The sequence below is a fragment of the Misgurnus anguillicaudatus genome, chromosome 19 (genome assembly GCF_027580225.2).
Source record: "Misgurnus anguillicaudatus chromosome 19, ASM2758022v2, whole genome shotgun sequence".
Lineage (NCBI taxonomy): Eukaryota > Metazoa > Chordata > Actinopteri > Cypriniformes > Cobitidae > Misgurnus > Misgurnus anguillicaudatus.
In genome coordinates this window covers 30,394,073-30,415,307 of record NC_073355.2, presented here as the reverse complement: position 1 = coordinate 30,415,307, position 21,235 = coordinate 30,394,073, and the positions used below count along the sequence as shown (strand labels likewise).

Below are 21,235 nucleotides of genomic sequence, written 5' to 3'. Positions count from 1 at the left end.
TTGCTGTGCAAGCATTCATTATTGCTTTGATTTGATGCAAGATCAGAGTTTGGTTGTGACATATGCCTAACATACTTTCATACATTGCTCTTGATGCATTTCCCAGGCTCTGAGTGCTGCACTCTGATGTGAAACCCTGTTACTTTCATTGAAACGCAGACCACATCTGTCAGCTGTTTCTGATATTACTTTTTTTAACGTCCTGAACTTGGGCTAGAAACCATCTTGCTTTTAGCAGACATTTATAGAATATGAGTCATTCCTGGCTGCAAGAGAGTTTTTTTCACACTGCCGATGAACACTTTTTAATGTGATCTATTAGGGCTGACCTCTACACTGGTCACATTAGGTTTGGTTTCACAAGGCTAAGACTTCGCCAGGATAAGGCACTACACTGTAAAAAGATTGACTGTAAATTCACAGTAAATTACTGGCAACCAGTTGCATTACTTTCACAGGAAGGTACAGTATGTAACTTCACAGTAAATTACTGTCATGCAGGTACTGTACTTTCACAGTATGTTACTGTGTCATTTTTACAGTAAATACTTGTGAAATGACAGCTGTATACCGTGATCTTACAGTAGTTAGTCCTCCATATTACTGTGATTTAGCAGTATGTTACTGTAATACTACGTTATTTAACTGTGAAATTACAAGTAATGTATTTTAGATTACTGTGATATAGCAGCATTATCCCATAGAATAAATGTATTTAGTCATTAAGTTACAGTTCATGCACTGCTATTTAGCAGTAATCTGCTGTAGAATTACAGTTTTCACTGTAATGTTACTGGCTATATCAATATATTAAAATTAAAAATATGTTAAATTCAAATAAACACAAAAACAATCGATTTCATACTTTTATTTTGTACATAACATATTATTACATATTATTATTACATATTATTAATTGACTATCTCAGATAGTATAAATAACATCAGAATAATAACTACACAGAATAATATTTCCTTTCGTGCATTGGAACACTGCTTACACTCTACAGCAGGGGTGGGCATTCCTGGTCCTTGAAGGCCACTGTCCTGCAAAGTTTAGCTTCAACCCTAATCAAACACACCTGAAAATCTCAATCAAAGGCTTCAGTATGACTTGGAAATGACATTGAGGTGTGTTTGATTAGGGTTGGAGCTCAACTTTGCAGGACAATGGCCCTCAAAGACCAGGAATGCCCACCCCGCTCTGCACTGTAAAAAACGGAACTTATATTTTTTAATTTAATCAACTTGAATTTATAATTCATTTAACTTTTTTGACTAATGAAGAGTTGCAATAAATTATAAAATTAAAGTAGTTAGCTTAAGTTATTTCAACTTTATTTTTTATACTTAATAGCAACTCCTCACTAGTCAAGAAAGTTGAAATAAATTGTAATTTAGAGTTAATTAAACCTAAAAAATAAGTGCAACAAATATTTTATTTTTACAATGTAGACTGACATTCACTAATTTCTTCATGTTTCTTTATTTAACAAACACAATATAGAACAGGGGTCTCCAACCTTTTTGTGAGCAAGGGCTACCACAATGGATAAAACATTCTGGAGGGCTACCTTTTGATATAGTGTACTCAAAACTTTTTTTGTTTTACTTGTTGATTTTATTTCATTGTACTTTTTGATATGTTTTTGTATTGTTTAAAATTTTAACATATGTAAACCAAGCCAAGTCAATATAAAAAATATGTAATCAACAAACATTACAATTGAGACTATTAATAGAATGTGATTTGGTGGGCACCTCACAGACTCTGTGTATATACCTGCTGCCCATGGGCACCACGTTGGAGACTCCTGATATAGAACATTGTAAGAGTACAAAGTGTACAATCGCCTCTAGCTAAACAAAGAACTAGTATTTGTGACACACTAGACTGACATCCATTCAAGTCATAAGTTTTCTAATCAGTGTACAGACTTGCAGCTTGTTGTTTCTGTCCTTTCTGCCTGTCTGTCTCCGAATTAATGCCCAAGAAGCACCTATAAACAAAAAGGCAGAGAGAAAAGCTGTTAGTTTCTTTCAAGTGGGATGCAGTACAGAGCAAACTAAAGTTAGCTCAGTTTGGACAAGGTGGTCCAACAAAGCTGGTCTAAGACTTTTGCACAGTAGTGTGTATGTATGTATGTATGTATATATACAGTATATTACAGCTGTTAACGGTGACAGTATTTTACCACCGCGATGGTAATGCACCAATTTACTGCGGTGCGGTGGTTATAGAATGTTTGTATGTTTGTCCACACGCGCATTGATGAAAATAGGCTTATATATAATATAGGCTTTTAATATAAAAATGTAAATGAGGATCAGATATACGTTTTTTAACAAACATATGTGTTAATAGCCAATTTCTTTTTCAATCGGTGGGTGGTCTTCACAACGTCAAATAATAAGGGATTATCATGCTTCCGGGTTTTTTGGGCGGGACTTGTCAACTTTGTGCATGTCCACTTCTGGTTCAGTTAGGTTAGGTATCTAACATCCTGTTAGGCAGTGGTAAAATGTAAGGCCGCTGACACACTGGCTGCGTGGTGTGAGCGGGGCGTTTCTGTTGCGTGTCAGTTGAGTGGCAGCTGCTTCACATTTTCTGTGTTTTTACCATAGACTGTAAAAAAGATGGACGACGCCTGTTCGCTCTCTTCCATTGGGGAAAAGTGAAGCCGCCAGTTGCTCGATATGGCGCTGACATCTGCGGGGTCTGCGCAATAGCGATTTCGGGACCAGTCATGCGCATAGTGAGCAGGAATGGAAGGCGCAAAGTCAAAACCCCGCCCTCGAATGCGCATATCACACTGTAGAATGCGCATATCACACGATATCACAGCTGTCAATCATGACGTGACACCACCGTTTTTATACCATTAAATAACTAACTAAACACAAACCTATTTCAAAAACAAACATTTGAATTTACATCAGTGTGATAAAAACTACAGTAAATGACAGAAACCAGCTTCGGAAAAAAGATAATTGAAGTGTAATTAATTTTTTTTTGTTGGTCTCAAGTCCCATTGAATAACATAAATTTAAATTACATTTATATCTGAATTTATGTCAACCTAAAGACTTTCAAACATCAAAATGTCATTAATTATTATGTATTTGTGTACAAAATGAAATATAAACATATTTTCCTATTCTATTTTGCCTGGAAACGCTTCCAACAGGCGTTGGTTCTATTTCTAGCATGCACTCGTATTTTGCGCAGCTCGAGCCGCGCCTGAAACGCACATCTCAAGCAGGCACTCTGCAAGATCTAACCTGTTAACATGGGAGCCGAATTAAAAACGGACACGCCACGCAGCTGAGACGCTTATGCCACGCATCCAGTGTGTCACCGGCCTAAGTTAACGAAGTACTGTATTTTAAGTAAATTTTCCATGTATTTGTACTTTACTTAAGTATAATATATAGTACATACTTTTGACTTTTACTTTGTTATATTTTGCAACAAATTATCTGTACTTTTACTTTACTACATTTCTACAACACCATCGTTCCTTTACGTACCCATTCCTGTTATAATGTTTTGCGATCTGACGAGCGTAGGCTACGCATCAGTTTTCATATGTACTTTTGCGTGCCAAAGAAGCAGCTGCTTGCTCAGTTAACCCACAAATGAAGAAGAAACAACAGCTTGTTATGTATGATTTGAGAAGATTAGCAGTGATGGAAATAAAAAGCCAGTGACTTTTTTTGCAGTTTGAGTTAAATCACTCCTCAACTTTTGACCCATCTTTGTTCTCACCATGGCAAACGGATAAAGAATGTTTCAGCAGCAACAACATAAACAAGCGGCTTGCGCGATCCGCACGTAACTTCCGGTAAACTCCGCTAAGAACAAAAAACAAGAGATCAGTTTAGCAACTAGTCAGACCATTAAAAAAAACGAAACCGGAAGTAAAGGTTGGATCCAGACGCGTATTTTGTGCATCCGATGAAACCGTCTATACCTATGACGCAGGATTTTTTTTAGCTGACGGGAAGGATTCTAGTGGACCAATCACAGCGCTTGTGGACCTTGTAGATCTGACGCGTCATGCGCTGTTAAAATTTTGGCAATTTTATAATTAAAATTTCTATGCAAAGCTACGCACAGGCTACGGATAACCTACGGCCTAGCTACGGTGTAGACCCCTTAAGGGATAGTTCATGTTTGTCAGCTTACCCCCAGGCCATCTATGATTTAGGTGACTTTGTTTCTTCAGTAGAACACAAATGTAGATTTGTAACTACAACCTTTTTAATCTGTCAGTCGTATAATGCAAGTGGATGGTAAAACAATCTGAGAGAGAAAAAATGCACAGAGATCCAAATTAAACCCTGCGGCTCGTGACGACACTTCAATGTCCTAAGACACGAAACAATACGTTTGTGGGAGAAACCGAACAGTATTTATATCATTTTTTATAGGGCTGCACGATAAATCGCATGCGATTGTCACGCGCCTCTGTTCAGGGAAGCCGGTTCCTTGATTAGTAGTAAATCGCCATTAGCTGCTTTTAGATGGAGCGATATTAACTACACAGAGCCGTAGTTCACTGAAAAGTTGACAATATTACATTCATAATCGCATGCGGTATATCATGCAGCCCTAAGTTTTTACCTCTAAGACAACACTATACCCAAAGCAATACGCACATACATATCACCGTCTGATTCTTGTAATGTTTAATGGTGGGATGCGAAACAACTTCATAGGTGCATACCGCCACCTACTGTATTGGGTGCAGGGCATGAGGGCCCATATACACTATACAGGGCTCCCGCTACAGTAGGTGGCGGTATGCACCTATGAAGTTCTTTCGCAACCCGCCATTAAAGATTACAGGAATCAGACGGCGATGTGTACGCACGTATTGCTTTGGGTATAGTGTTGTATTAGAGGTAAAAAATTATATAAATAGTGTTCGGTTTCTCGCACAAACCGATCATTTTGTGTCTTAGGACATCAATGTGTCTGCATGAGCCGCAGAGTTTAATTTGGATTTGTCTGTGTATGTTTTTTTTCTCTCAGATTTTGTTACCATCCACTCGCATTATACAACTTACAGACTGAAACGATTGGAGTTAAAAATCTATATTTGTGTTCTACTGAAAAAACTAAGTCACCTACATATTGGATGGCCTGGGGGTATGCTTACAAACAAAAAATTTATTTTAAGATGAACTATACGTTTAAGCCCATGTTATAGCTATGCTGTAGGTTATCCGTAGCCTGAGCATAGCTTTGTGTAGCCTGACGTGCCCTTGCCAAATTATTAACAGCGCGTCAGTTCTACACGGGCCGCAAGGCTGTTACTGGTCAACTAGAGCCTTTCCTGTCTAGTAAAAAAACTGTGTCATAGGTATTTCCGTTTGCGCCAGTGAGAACAAAGATGGGCCAGGTTGAGAGGTGATTTAGCTCAAGATGCAACATGAGTCGCTGTTTATTTACTTCCATCATTGCTGGTCTTCTCAGGACATACACAGGTTGCTGTTCTTCTTCAGTTGTGGGTTGGCTGGGCAGGCTGCTGCTTCTTTGGCGGTTGAGCTGCTACTGTGGTTACACCCGTGGATACTGACTACCAGCGGTCTGCATGTGTATTTGCATGTTGACGCGGGCGACTACGCAGAGAAGTGCATATGAAAACCGACACGTAACCTACACCATTGCGGCTAAGCTGTAGGACCTACGCACAACTATAATGAACCCTTTACGCACGACTATTACACTCTTTTATTTTATGTCTAGCTGGTGCAACCGGACCCAGAAGACTAGAAAGGCAATATACAAGTACAGTGCATTTATCCCAAAATAATAGACTTAATGCTAATTTAAGGGTAAAATATATATTTACATTAAAGGAACACGCCCACATTTTGGGAATTTAGCTTATTCACTGTATCCCCCAAGTGAAAAAGAAGTACACTTCCATAGTGTACTTAAAGTGCTCTATTTTCGTGCACTAATTTTGTACTTAATATACTAAAAAATCTTCTTTAGTACTTAAGATAATCTTAAGATCATCTAAGTGTACTTCACTGTGCTATTTTGAGACACCATAAATATGAACTAAAATGTGATAAAAATGTATTTTAAAAATTTATTTAGGTACCACTTGTAGTAAACTTGAACAGATCTTTGTATGAAAGTTGGGTTCAAGTTTAATACAGGTGTTAAATAAAGAAATATTTAATACAGAGATAGTATGTTAAAAGTGCATTTAAAGTGCAGTTTAAATTCGTGGTCTCTCAAAATAGCACAGTGAAGTACACTTAGATAATCTTAAGAACATCTTAAAAAGTGCTAGAGATGAGCTTTTAGTAGGTACAAAATTAGTGTGCGAAAATAGAGCACTTTAAGTATATTATGAAAGTGTACTACTTTTTCACCTGGGCCAGAGTTAGATAAGTCCATACATATCTTTCCCATCTCCGTGCGTGCTGTAACTATGTCTGACGCAGCCCTCGCTTAGCTTAGCACAAAGACTGGAAGTGAATGGCTCCAGCTAGCAAACTGCTCCCAATAAGTGACAAACTAACGAACATTTTCCTATTTATATGTTGTGATTTGTATAGTCACACCGTGTACAAATAACAAGGTCATATGAGACACAGCCACCTTTTAACAGTATACAAACTGGGGACTATATTCTCAGAAGATGAAGCACTGCTACTTGGGCGGAGTGATTTGCTCGCAGCACCCGAGAAGCCCCCTGGTGAGGAGCAGAGAGTTTGGTCAGAGTCGTGCAAATCACTCCGTCCAAGTAGCAGTGCTTCGCCTTCCGAGAATATAGTTCCCAGTATGTATACTGTTAAAAGATAGCTGTGTCTCATATGACCTTGTTATTTGTACATGGTGTGATTATACAAATAAATAGGAAATTGTTCGCGTTATTTTGTCAATTATAGGGAGCGGTTTGCTAGCTGGGACCATTCACTTCCAGTCTTTGTGCTAAGCTAAGCTAGCGGGGGCTGCGTCAGACAGAGTTACAGCACCCACGGAGAAGAGAAAGGTATGTATGGACTTCTCTAACTCTGGGGGATACGGTGAATAAGCTAAATTCCCAAAATGTGTGCATGTTCCTTTATCATTAAGCACAATGGTATCATTGGGCTCGTTGAAGTTTACCATCAGAAAGAGAAGAATGAATGCAGCCTAGACAAAACATCTTTACCCCGTTGATGATAGTTGACTCCTTGGACAAACTTCAGAATGTTATGGTAGTTGGTATCCAGGGCTTCTCGAAACTTTACTCTTCTGAGTGATGTCCCCATCCTTGTGAAGTGTGGAAAAAATACCTGGAAACAATGAAGAAGGCTTCACTTTTCATGTTGTATACATAAATGCAGGTTCACACACATGAAAGTTACTAAGCACTACTGAACAATATATACAGATTAGTTAAAATGTGAAACTATAGGGCAGGACAACTAGGGTGTCAACCTTAAAATGAACTGTGTGTGTAGTTAGAAAGCTCACCACCCTGTAGTCAGTTCTGCCCATAAATACAAACACCATCACAAGATAATGATTAAAACTTATGAATTACCAGCTGGAAATCACATTTACGTTCGTGCAAGTTACTTGCAAAAACACAGATGACTCTGAAAAGTTGAAATGTTTTTAAATCAATGCGGTGCGGGCGCGCCTGAAAAAACGAGCGCGTCGCTTCGCCTATATTTGAAATAACGGACTTGAGCGCGCAAAAGACGCAATATATGTGAATCACTCCTTAAAATGTCTTAAAACATTGACATACGCACTTTATTTTTCAGGTGACGCGGCAGATAACCGCTGCTCCGTATCTCTCTCACACATCTCTATAAGTTATATTTTGAAATGAATTTATGTCTACCCTAATCCACGACACCATCATCTGGTTTTACTGAAACCGGGCATATTAATTAAGTTCATTTTTCTATCTGATAATAACGGCCATAATGTTCGTATAAGCCACAGTTTACCTCATAACTTTATTCCCCAGTGGTTACCTCAGAAAGATGCTGTGAAGGAAGAAAAAGAGAGAAAGCTGTTAGCACTAAGAAAAGCTCAAGTTAACAAATAATGTTTTATTTTTAATAAAGCTCCTAAAAGGTCTCACAGTAACACTACCAACATCTGTTCATTGCTTTATTTTCAAATTTAGCGGTTCAACCCACGCGAAACCTACAAATAACGACATTTGGATAATACTACATGCACTATGACATATATTTTGAAAATAAATCAGTCATTTATTTGACAAAATTTGACATTTTAACACTTACCACAGAATCCGTTGGATGAGACCGCAGAGATGAGAGACCCCAAACAGATAGCGCGCGTCGGAACTTACAGCCGTTCCCTGTGATTTCGCCGATGGCATTATTTTCACAATAAAAGTCTGAATACTGTACTATATTGTGAAATGTCACAGTTAAAGCCTGTGACATGCTAATAATGTAATTTACTGTGAAATATCACAATTACATCTTGTGAAATCCCGGAAATTTTTTACAGTGTAGTTAAACGATGACATTTATGTAGCTTTAAAAATGTGACTTTGATAAAAGCATTACTGGTGTGCATCTTAAGACAAAACACTGGCACTAATATATATTTTAGGATGCAGTGTTTAAATGTAGTTTATTTATATAACAAGCAAAAAACAACAAATAGATTACCTAGAAAACAAAAACATTTGTTATTTTCAACGAGGAATTTGTTCAAGAGATCAGTTTAGCAACTAGTCAGACCATTAAAAAAAGGAAACCGGAAATAAAGTTCGGATCCAGACGTGTATCACGTGCGTCCGATGAAACCGTCTATATGTGATGTCATCCCATCATGTTTGCGTTTGATCTTGCATTGGCATCTAAAATATGTTTCACTTCTACTTTTTGATCTTTCACATTATTAAAGCAGTATGCCCCAAGAAGCAGTGGGTTACCAGTGCATTTTATAACACTAAGGGGTATTGTTAGGCATGACGCGAAGCGTCTTTGTTTTATCTAAAGCCATACTTTTCATTGAATTCAAAGTGAGTTGCACTTGAAATGCGTTTAAGTTTCATTTTGTTTATAACTATTATAATTTAAAGTAGAAAAATTACCTTCAGTCATCTTCAGACATATTGTTTGAGCAGAAAGTTGTATTCACAGATATTAAAATTTTTTGGTGTTTATTTTCATAAATCAGTACGCAGCAAAAGTGGCGCAGTGATACTTATGTAATGCGGTCTGAACCGTGGGTTTACCGGGGTATTTTACCACAGCTTAGAACACGTTTCAACCAATCAGAATGAAGAACCAGAACAGGCCGTTTTATGAATTGCATTTTAACACAACTGAATGCTATTTTTACATATTATCAGCAGTGACAACATAAACAAGCTGCTTTCGTGGTCAAAACGTAACTTCCGGTAAACTCCGCTAAGAATAAATAACAACAAAGTACTTTAAACATAGTTTATTTATATAACGAGCAAAATAAACAACATGAAGATTACCAAGGAAACCAAAACATTTGTTATTTTCAATGAGGTATTTGTTCAAGAGTTCGTCTATTAAAATAAAGTTGTTATTAATTTTCCTAACACGTGGTTCTTTGATCTTTACCTCCATTTAAAACTTTATACATTTCGTAAAGGAGAATTTTCAGAAATTTTCACAACAGCAACCAACAACCCCCCAACCTGTCTGGTCCGCAAATTTTTTTTCAATGCTAAAGCCGGAAGTAAAGTTCGGACCAGACGCTTATCATGTCACCACACGTGGGTCCAATAAAACCATCTACACTCTAAAAACAAACGGTGCTATATAGCACCAAAAGTGGTTCTTTGCTCGTAATCATAGAAGAACCGTTTTTAGTGCCATATAGCACCGGTGAAGCACCTGTGTAGAACCATATAGTGCTATGTAGAACCATATGTGGTGCTATATGGCCCCTATTTGGTTCTACACAGGTGCTTCACCGGTGCTATATGGCACTAAAAACGGTTCTTCTATGATTACGAGCAAAGAACCACTTTTGGTGCTATATAGCACCGTTTGTTTTTAGAGTTAAACAGTGACCAAACACAACCTGGTGTTTAATCCAACCAGTTGTTCTTTTAACTGCTGTTAAAATCCAGATTTATAAACGCAACATCACCTGACAAAATCACCATATGTTGCTCTTCTCATCAATGTGTGGTTGTGTTATGAGCGATTTATTTATTTATTTTACATGTTAGTGATAGTTTTATTAGATATATCGCATATAGAGCAAACAATTCTGTGCAAATTCAGAATAAAAGAGAATACACTGTTACTGTTACACAGAGTAACAACTACAAAACACGTGCACTGGCATATCGCATAATAGGGTGGGAGAAAGCTCGCATACAGACTCACACCAAGAGAACGTGTGTGTGTGTGTGGGAAACACTACTGCTAACCTTTTGTTAAGTCGTGATAAGCCATCTTCTTTGTCAGTAACATCCGTGACCGTCGACGTCCAGCATCATGTAATAAGTAAAGCCAGTGTTGTCCTTTTGGATACGCAAAAATCAGGGCAATGTCTTAAACAAATCTGGTCAAACGCTTTCAAATCCAGCTGATCCTGTGCAGCATTACAATAAATGTAGACAAAAGGGATTTTTTCTCAATGACAAAAAACAATGGAAAAACCATGTGATCTAAACTAGGTTAGACTATGCACCCCTTCACAAATAGCCCTTTAATGAAGGAGTGTGCCGTAGGAGGTGAGAGACAGGGCAAAACAAGAAAGAAAGAGAGAACCACAAAGCAAAATGCAGCCTGTCCTTCCTTAACTTTTGCGTAAATTTTACAGGCTAAGGTCACAGTCAGTTCAGGACACGTTTTTGTTATACTTTTCATTAAATCCAAAGTGAGTTGCACTTGAAGTGCGTTTAAGTTTCATTTTGTGTAAACTATTTTAATGTAAAGTTAAAAATTATCTTCAGTCATCTTCAGACAGATTGTTTGAGCAGAAAGTTGTATTTACAGATATTTAAATTTTTTATTGCATTTATGCAGATACTACAAGTCAATGTTGCCAGTGGTTAAACATCTTCTGTATACCTTCTATTTTTTTTATTGATAACAAAGGCCTTTATCTGAGTAAACCCCTCTTTAGTATGCAGTATAAACTTCCTCCGAGTACCAGCTGACCTTTTTTGTGTTCTTTCAGCTGTCCTCACCTTGCACCGTCTGGCAGATCTTGTTGCCAAACCATTGCTGTTCTTTAGCAGACTATGACTCATTTTCTACTGCATTTTCTCACTGCACTTTGAGCCAGCCGACACCATTTAAAGTCAAAAGTAATTCTGGTTACACAACACTTCAAGGAAGGAAGAAGGCTAACCAAGATTGTGTGTCGGGGTATCGTTTTGAACCTCGTTGAGCCTGTCACGTAAGTGCTCAGCAGACTTTTGGTTTTCAACCTGAAAGTTTAGAAACACTGATCTGAAATCAGCTGGCTGCTGTATGTTCTAGGAGATAAGGGCCATACATTGATTTGGGGTCATCACTCTTGTTCCTGTGGAGTTTTTTATTGTTCTTGGGAAAATGACAGAGTTGCAATTTGAGAATGGGTGCCAGGTGGTGGGAGATACCCAAGTCCTCCTCAGGGAGAATAGATTACATGCTTTAATGTTTTCTCCTGCACACTTACAGTTCTTGGTAATGTGATCCAAGATGATGGGAGCCATTTAATATGCAGTGTCCCAAAAAAACAAGAACAGATTCAAAACATTTCCTGTTGTGTCTGTATTACATTACATTAAGGCATTTAGTAGTTATACAAAAAGACTTACAAAAAGCAACATAGAATTTCTCATAGGCAAGTTTCACAGATCATTAAAGACACAAGCTGTTTGGAGAGAGACAGAAGATTAGGGTTTTTTATGCAACACCCATATCCTTTGTGTGTTTTAGGCAGTCCTGCTCTGGACACCAAAAATATTTTATATAATATATATATAATTTTTTTTTTTTTTGTCAGAAACGCGCATCAAAACATTAACAGATTTCCCTAACATTAGAGGCTGTTTACACTTGGCACCAACATGTGCTTTCGTTGATCGGATCACAAGTGGACGACGTTAATGCCAGGTGTAAACGGTGTTCAAAACGTTTTGAGCTCGTCCACTTTCGACCACTTTCAACCACATCCAGAGGTAGTCGAAACCACTTTCGATCGGATCGCTTTGGAGTTGCGGCACGCACATGTGGTTGAATGCGTTCGAACAGCCACACGCGACCGCCTTCTCTCCGCCCATTTATCTAATCTGAGGTATTAAACACAAGTTTTACGTCTTTTTTGACTTCTGGCGTGAACATACGGTGAACAGCGCTATTTTTAGCCTTTCATTGATAAAACTAAAGCGGCTGATATCCGTAGTTTTGTTTTGAAAGCGTGTGAAAGTTGCGCGATCCTATTTCTTAAATTGCGGTGAAAATTCAGAGATAGCTCTTACATACTCATGTACAAAACACTGTGCAGCATGTTTACTTGCTAAACAAGCAGTGGACTCCGACATAATATTAGTTTGCGTCCATATAAACTCATAATTACTCCCGCTCGGGTTTGAATGACTGTCTCACAGACCACCCCCTCACAGTATTCAGGACAGAAACAGTCGAAAGTGGACAAAAGAGACGGATTTAAATACCAGGTGTAAACGTAATGTGTCTCTCTCGTCCACTTGTGATCCGATCGATGAAAACACATCTTAATACCAAGTGTAAACAGCCCCATAGGTATTTGTAGTTATTTATGAGTTTTAACTAAAATAATATGATAATGCATTTTAAAAAGAAAAAAACTTGTTTCTTTTATTGTCTCGTGACCAACTCACCATGAACTCACTTAACTGTTGTTCTCTCTGCCCAACTCTGGCTGGATCAGCAGGTTGCAGGAAATGTGACGCGTTATACACGAGTGTTGCCAACAGGGAGGTTGTAGAGTGCCCTCTGGTGGACAAACTATACAACGGCAACACTCATGACATGGTTGAAGGGTGTTTCGTCCATGGTTTTTTAAAATATTATTTTATTGGCCATTATGAATGCCGATACCGATAGTTTGGAAAATGTCTAATATCGGCCGTCAATATCGGCCTGCCGATATATCGGTCGGGCTCTAATTTTTACTACATCCAATATATTAACATTTGTAACGCATTCTTGATATCACAAACTAATTGGACTAAGGAGTCATAAACAAAAAAATGATAGTAATAATTTTTTTCTGATATCTAACATGACAGGCAATTTTAACACTATTCCACTAAATAGCTTTTTGTTTAATTAAATCATTTATATGACTAACCTATGGCTTTACTTTCAATGTAGGAAAATGCAAAATTGACACAATGTAAAGATTATGATAATGGAATATTTCAACAACACACAATAACCTTTAGTATCAAGATCCAGAGTCTTGCGACCGGTAACGCGCTAATATTTTATGTAACGGGTTGGTGTCGGGTGCGGTGCGGGTCGGACGTGCGGTAAGCATGGGTGGGCTGCACAGTGGCTTGTTTACCCACCACGCAATTGCGTGAGGCCCCGCGGGCTTGGGGAGGAGTCTCTCAAAACATTTTCTCCTTCATAATCTTTATTTCTTCTTCTTTCTGCTGCAAATGAGCGCACATGCAATTTGTATAGTGAACTTTTTACGAGTTACCATTTTTAATAATAATCCCAGTCTCACGTGAGAACTCCGGTCTTGCACGCGTGACCTCGCATTGTTTCCTTCGCGTCACTTCTCGCGTGCGTTTGGTTGTGAGACGTAGTTTGCGGACCGGGACAAAGTTATCGGCGATATATATATGAGGAGTTTGGTTCCAAAACGCGATAAACGCCATTTTTGGAAAAAGATGAGTTACTGCCAAAATCAGTATTATATCAGGTCAGTATTTAAAAGTAAATTCTTAATTTTACGCAAAATCCAATATCCGCAGTGTTATTCTGTCATCTTTTCTCCCTTTTTTCCTAAAACGCGATATACGCCACTCCTCCTTTTCTGCAGAACACAATAAATCCGCTCCAGATATTACAGCGCACCATTCCACGCAATGTAAACAAACAATGGTGGCGCGTTGAGTACACGAAATCTACGTCGTCTTTGTACTTCTTGATCAACAAACAAACAAAAGCTAAATAATACTTTAATGGCATTGATAAATCTGTGGTTGTTTTCTGTGACGGGACAGATTGTAAGTCATCAACATCCAATAAGGGACTCGGGAGACGGGTGCTTGTTCTCCCGACAGCATCTGTGAAGTTTATGTGATGCTAACACATTGACCCCAGAGGATCTTATGAAAAACTTTCCATTATTTTACTCAGTCAACGAAAATCGAGCAGGACCAAAACATTTTACAGCGGAACGCTTTGAAAAATGCGACGGCGTCAAGTATAACCGCAGCAATGACAGTGATCTTAATATCACAAAGTAAGTGTTTTGATTAATGCCATTAATGTTTATTTTTTATCAGTGTATAACACTGTTCAACTAAATGAATATATAATGGCAAAGATGAATGCACATTTATACATTGATTGAATAGATTTATAGCATTTTGAAAAAAATTCTATATACTGAATATTATTGTTGTGCAATTCAAATGAAAAACCTTGGGCAATGCTGGGGCATGAGGGGCCCCGGTTCTTGGACTTTGCTTAGGGCCCCCAAAATGGTAAACATGCCACTGGGGCTGCAGGTCCAATACCGAAGATTATTTCGACTCAATCTGGCACACAGTGATAGGCAGATGCTTCCAAACCGTGCCGTGATTGTTTTCACGCTCTGTCTGCGCGACTTGCCCCTTTAAGCACTGCCAGTCGCGCTGCATCTTATTGACAGCTATAGTGTTAAAGGGAGCGTGCTTTTCTTGCTTTCTGTATTACATCTATTCACAATATGAATAAAACTTTTAACCTATTTTTCATGTTGGTAAAAAGAGGACCAATGATCACACATACACTGCAGAGTTTAGAAGAGCGGCTTTTAAATGCCGCAAAAATATTCAGCTTAAGCTTACAGTTGTATAGGCGTGTATATAAAACACTGTTCCGTATAGCTTATTGCTACTTGCAATGTGTAATGCAATCAATGTTTAATACATAGGGGGAAAAAATGTATACTGTGCATGACAGAAAATCGCAAAAATCTGCCCTTTCCAAGCTGGACAGTGATTTGTTTTGTTTGGTATATCTAGAGCAGCATTATCTTACAGCTACGTTTTGACATCTATGGGTCCAACCCCTTTACGTCATATCTTGCTCATTTAGATTTACCTGTTCATGAATTAAGTGCTTCACTTCCCCATTGTTCAGATAGCAGGCAGACATGGCGAGCAAAGTTGCAGTTCGTTTTGTGGATAACAATGTAAGTTTGTTTTTACTTTCTTTCTTTTACTTACTTTGTTTTGGAAATTCATGTCTACTTTGACAAGAACAGTTTTTGGAAAATCTGTGTTTTTTTAGTGACTTGTGTTCTTTTCTTACTATGGAATAAATTAAAAGAAAAGTGTAATGAACATTGAACCTAATAAGGCAAAAAGTTACAGTTCTTGTTTGTCTGATGGACAACTTAGTGTATGGAAGAGATTTGGCAGAAAGGAAGCGAAACAACGAAAAAGTGTGACAGTTGTTTCACTCGTCTTGCTTGGCCATGTTTACCTTTTCTGCTTTCATTTTCTTTTTCTCTTTTAAAAAGTAAGCTTATTTTTATTTAAATATAAAACAATTTTAATTAAACTTGAGATGAATAAGGAAAAGTGCTTTGTTTCTGGTATTATTAAGTTTGGCAGCACAAATCGTCTGTGTTGGTGTGTATGGATGTGTGTGGTCAACTGCGTGAGACTGTGTTTGTTCTGTGTTTTTTGATTTAATGTTAAGAGAGACCGGCTTAGTGTGCTTTTTAGGTTTTCCTCTATAAACGGATGTTCTCGATGCTTGAATATAAACTGTCACTGATTTCTGTGGCCTTGGAAAAGCGTCTGCCGCTTCATTGATGTCTCTAATGTTTGTCTGTTATTAAAAGGATGGTGTTGCCAGTGTTGTCCAACTATCTACCTACACACAATCTTAATGTGGTTGCCTGGGGAAAGTATTATGTTATGTATATTCTTTAAGTCGTTTTCTAGGTTGTGAGTCTGGAATTGAGAAGCTCAGATGCAAAAGCCCCTAAACACCACATCTGTCAAAAATATGATAAGGATATTAACCAAATGCTCTTGAAACGTATTATATGTTCAAATATTTTGACTTCAAATCTTCTTAATCCCGCCACAGGCTATTCAGAAATACCGGTTTGTAGAATATAAAATGCTCATTTACAAGAAAACGAGTCAGACACACTTAGAGGTTTTTGCATCTGAGCTCTTCATTTGTTTCTTTGTCGTTCTGCAGCTAAACTTATTTGCCTGTGTATACAAGGAAGTATATTAATGTTATTGCTCTTCCGTGATGGGGAAGTACTTCTATAAGGAAAAGAAAGTTGAAAAGCTGACAATGCCTGTAATGTTTGTTTTTCTTTTGTCATAAGATGTTACATTTATAGTTCCCAGAAAGCTAAAAATGTGCTGCTTCTCAACCTCAGGTCATCAAAGAAAAAGTAAATGGTTTTATTAGTAAAACAGTTAAGGTCCTTGGTATTTTTTTATACAATGCAAGTCTACCGCTGATACGTGCAATGCAAAATGAATCCTCACACAGCTCCTTTAGGTCTTATAAAGCAAAAAGATTGCTCTGTGCAAGAGACAATATGCAACATTTTTACCAGTAATCCATAGCCTTAGCAGACGGTCTGAAAGCATCTGAAAGGCAAGCGTCCTGTTGTATTAAGGAGCAAATACGATCCGATTCACAATTTTACATTTCCTTTTGTGTGTAAGTGTGTATTATTAGTACATGTTAACGATATGCAAAAGGTACAAACCCCAAAGTAAACGATGATGTGAGTTATTGTCTCCAACATAAATCTCTTAACAAACACATGGATTGTAGGCAACAGTTTACCAACATTATTATAAATCCTCCCGCTTGGACTCACAACCTGTAAGTTAACTCCTGTCAGCATTTCATTGTGACTGAATCTTTCAAACATGGTAAGGAGCGTCACATTTCCATCTGATGTCAGATATATTTAGTAGGGATGCACCGAAATGAAAATTCTTGTCCGAAACCGAAAAAGAGGAAACCAAGGCCGAAAAACCGAAACACAGAAATAAATTATTTGGCCAATTATTAGTAGCATTGCATTTATGGCTATACTGTGTACTAACTTTACTAGGGGTGTGTGACGGATCACAAAACTCACGGTTCGGATCAAATTAAATGAATTATAACACTGTCTTTATTGTATAAATTAAATATATTATTATTTTTAGAGCTACAGAAATTATTTTCTCTTTGTCTTGGGTTGTTTGATTAACATTTATGACAGACTTAAGTATTTTAATTGAGGTTACTGTCTCTTTAAGACCAAATAAGCTCAGACTGGGTTCTGAGTGTAATCTATACATGTACTTAAAACATAAACAAATGTTTTTATTAGAAAAAGAATACTGTGGAGTTAAATTTCTTTATATGTGCCCTGTCAATAACAGAAAGATTTTATGTTCGCTTGTTTTTTAAACGCGTCTTTCTCGTGTGTGCACCATTGAGGGCACTTAAACGCGCGCGCACTGTTGATGGCACTTAAACACGCCGCACTGCACACACATAGGCCGAGGGCGAATCTCAAACAGCGCAACAGTCGCCCCACATAAAAACATTACGTTGTTTTCATTGCTTTATTCGCCAAATGTATGTTATTGGACTACAGTATGAGACACAGCGCGACTCTCTCTAAAGTTTGCACATCAAGAGTTCTGATCTTTGAAGGGCGTACTTACTGTGATGATCACGTCTGAACCGGACACATTTATCCGCATGTGCCTCTGTGCGTACAGAGTTAAATACATCCACACCGCAGACATTTTGCTTCGGACAAGCACGTGCAGGTCGCAGTTTCTATTTGCGTCATCACAACATTTAGGCCGTATTGTTTCGGTGATAAAAGTATTTCGGCCGAAAACCGAAAATGCTGTTTTTGGCCATTTTCGGCCGAAAATTTTCGGTGGCCGAATATTCGGTGCATCCCTAATATTTAGGCCAATCACAATGTACAGATTAGTTGGCCAATTGAAGACACAGCGCTTTTCAAATCGATGAGTTTTGTACAAAATCAATGCGTTTAAGGAAAGCAGTATATCTGGAGCTACAAAAACATACGGTATGTGGAAAATAATGTGTTTTTTTAACCATAAACCATGCGAACACATTGTATTATACCAAATACACAAATTAACGTTGTTTTATTAACAATAAAATTGGTGCACTTTAAAAAGAAGCGTTTGCATGAGGCTATGGTTGTAAATAAAGTTTCTTGCGCAGACTGATTGTTTTGCTTCATAAGACCTTAATATATTGTCAGGATTTACATACATCATTTTGTGTTGCTTTTATCTGCTATTTGGATTCTTATGGCGCTTTTCCATTGCATAGTACCCCACAGTTTGGTTTGGGTAAGGGATCGACCTAATATGGATTTTTTTTGTGCCGATTTTTGTTTCATCAGTCTTAGCCAATGACCAATACAGGCTGCCGATATTTGGAGCCGACACTGCTTTTGCTCACTCAATTTATATCATATAAATGACACGACGATGATGCCAAAAGTCTCAATTTAAAAAGTAACATTTAATAAACTTAAAAAACTATGTTTAACAAATAGTAAAAACAGGTGAGGGTGCTATGGAACCACGAACTGCACTCTCCACAATGATGAGGAACTATCAGCAAAGGATATTGATTTCTAGCACTACTACAAATATATAAAATAAAAACCCACTTTGTCCAGCTATGATCAGCTGTTAGGCCGAGCTTTCGATCTTGTAATGGAAAAGTTGCTTGTTTTAGTCACATGACCTGCAATCGCTTGCGGCTTCCAGCGCCTCTGTCTGTAAATAATGCCGGAAAAAATCGGCGAACACAGCAGCCACTATCGTCCGATGCCGATACACATAAAACTTGCAAAAATCGGCCCGATATATCGGCCGGTTGATATATCAGTGTATCACTAGTTTGGGTCAGGTTGGGTCAGCTCACCTCACTTTGGCTTGGTTAGCTTTTCCATCAAGTCTAGTAACACTTCGGAGTGGGAGGGATTATAGGCGTGTTGTTATATTTGCGCTGTCTACTGCTGTGACATCATACTAGTGAGAGCGTTGTTGTACATTCCCATACATTTATTTCTTTCTCAGTCCGCCATAAATTTAAAATTGACCTCCACAAATAGATGTTTGCACATTGCATTTATCACTATACCTCTGTCTCACATGAACATTTCTGTACAAAAACCTGTGGCATCAGTCGACGTGCTCCGCTGAGCCTCTTTTAAGTTGTATTTAAGCATATATGCGGACGTGCGTGTTGCAAATGTGCTGCCACAAACTGGAAATCTGGAAAAGAAATTGTATGGTGTTCCTGATTCTGAACCTGTGGATGTTTTTCATTGCTAAAAGGGAGTTTGGGAACTTATAGCAGAGCACAGATGGCAACATGTTTGCTCTAGACTAGCACTAAGGGTAAAGCTTATCTTTTACATTATAGCGATTGCGCTGGTAGTGACAACAGTGTTTTTCGCGTCACGTTTTATAGTATGTAGCCTAGGAGATGCATCGCAGTTTGTCGCAATGCGCATGCGTTGAGCATCTGTGTACATGTAAAAGTCAAACAAACTATACTTTGTGAGGCTGTTCATTTGACCGAGCACGTATGTTTGCATACACCGACTATACTCAGAGTTTTAGGGTAAATTTAGGGTAAGTAAATTCACAAATTCAAAAACTGATGTGGCCCTCGAGTAAAAAAATCTATCAATGAATTAATTTCTCTCTCTTTCTTTGACTCTCTCTTGTAGGTCAACATGGCCCAGTGGAATCAGTTACAGCAGTTAGAGACGCGCTACCTGGAGCAGTTGTATCACCTGTACAGTGACAGCTTCCCCATGGAGTTGCGCCAGTTCTTGGCCCCCTGGATCGAGAGCCAGGACTGGTGAGTTGTCATCAGTAGACAGGATCTGACATCATTGTCACTGCTGAAACCTGTTTTAAAAAAAATATTTACACTCACAAGTCTAAATCCTAGAGATTTGAAGGCACAAGGAAGTAACGTGAATTCAGCTAACGGTTCTTACAGAACTTTTTTGGTGACAGTTTTTTAAACGAAGAAAATGTGAAGAACATTTTTACTTTAAATGGTGTTAATACAGTTATGTTCTAACAGCTTTGAAAAAAGAATACCCACTCCTAAATATCTGGAACCGCACTTCCTTATTCTTAGTATTAACTTTGTACTTGTGATGTCACGCCTCTGCCCGTAAAAGTGCTCCTGGAAAGTCTCTTGTGAAGAATAACCCACTGTGCCGAAGGTCTCTGTATTTTTTTCACTGTGTCAGTATGACTGGCTAATAAGCCTTCTGCATGTGGATCTGAAATGTCACACTAGAGAAAGTGATGTTATTTCAAGTAGGCAGTGAAGGCAGGGTTATTTTCATATGCTAAAACTGAAACTAAAATTAAAACGACTGATAGAAAAACATTTTGTGAACTAAAAATACAAATTGAAAAAAAAATTGAAAAACTAAAGCTAAATTATACTAACAATACTTAAAAACTAACTTAAGTAACAATAATAAAAAAAGTTATAGTTTTTATAATCAACAAGCTTTCATTCCATTGCAGAAAAATCAGACCCGTGAGGCTTTTAGGGGAAATACCTATAGATGGCGCATCATCAAAGTCTTTTTTTAGGAAGTTGCGTCACTGCGCTGCCATGTTTGCAAGAACTTTCAGATAGTGCACATGCGCAGAGTTCTTGCAACCTTTTTTAGCCAACTTTACTTGCATGATGCCAAAGACACAGTATATAATTATAACAAGATGCGTCACTGCTATTGCTATGAATGGGGGAGATCACACTGTCAATTGTTAAAGGAGGACATCCTCCGGGGCAGGAGTTGGGAACAGGACCCAGGGTTCCCCACTCCTGCCCCGGAGGAGTACATAAAAATTATATCTCCAGTTATGCATAAAATATAGTTTTTAGACCAAGATGAAAATCTAATATTTTTAGTCTGGCTTGCTGACATTAACTTCTACATACTTGCCTAGACAACAGATGGAGAGAA

General features: G+C 38.0%; 1 protein-coding gene and 1 long non-coding RNA gene across 5 annotated transcripts in view; one reads left to right on the top strand and one right to left on the bottom strand.

Annotated features, from left to right (window-relative positions):
- Positions 1 to 386: 386 nt before the first annotated feature.
- Positions 387 to 8,513, bottom strand: LOC129445114 (uncharacterized). 2 transcript variants are annotated; one of them, XR_012359263.1, is made up of 3 exons: positions 7,972 to 8,513; positions 7,182 to 7,305; positions 387 to 2,000 (listed from the first exon to the last, which is right to left on the bottom strand). It is a non-coding gene; the product is annotated as an uncharacterized lncRNA (long non-coding RNA). The 2 variants fall into 2 exon arrangements; XR_012359264.1 differs by having other exon boundaries at positions 7,182 to 8,173; positions 8,275 to 8,513.
- Positions 8,514 to 15,291: 6,778 nt separating this feature from the next.
- stat3 (signal transducer and activator of transcription 3 (acute-phase response factor)) overlaps positions 15,292 to 21,235 on the top strand; it is a 30,297-nt gene continuing 24,353 nt past the window's right edge. For 2 of the 3 annotated variants that reach the window (XM_055194251.2, XM_055194253.2), the window contains exons 1-2: positions 15,292 to 15,385; positions 19,967 to 20,100. In XM_055194251.2, the coding sequence (XP_055050226.1) occupies positions 15,347 to 15,385; positions 19,967 to 20,100 (173 nt within the window). In that variant the 5' untranslated portion in view covers positions 15,292 to 15,346. The remainder of the gene's footprint in view (positions 15,386 to 19,966; positions 20,101 to 21,235) is intronic. The other variant, XM_055194252.2, reaches the window with a different exon arrangement.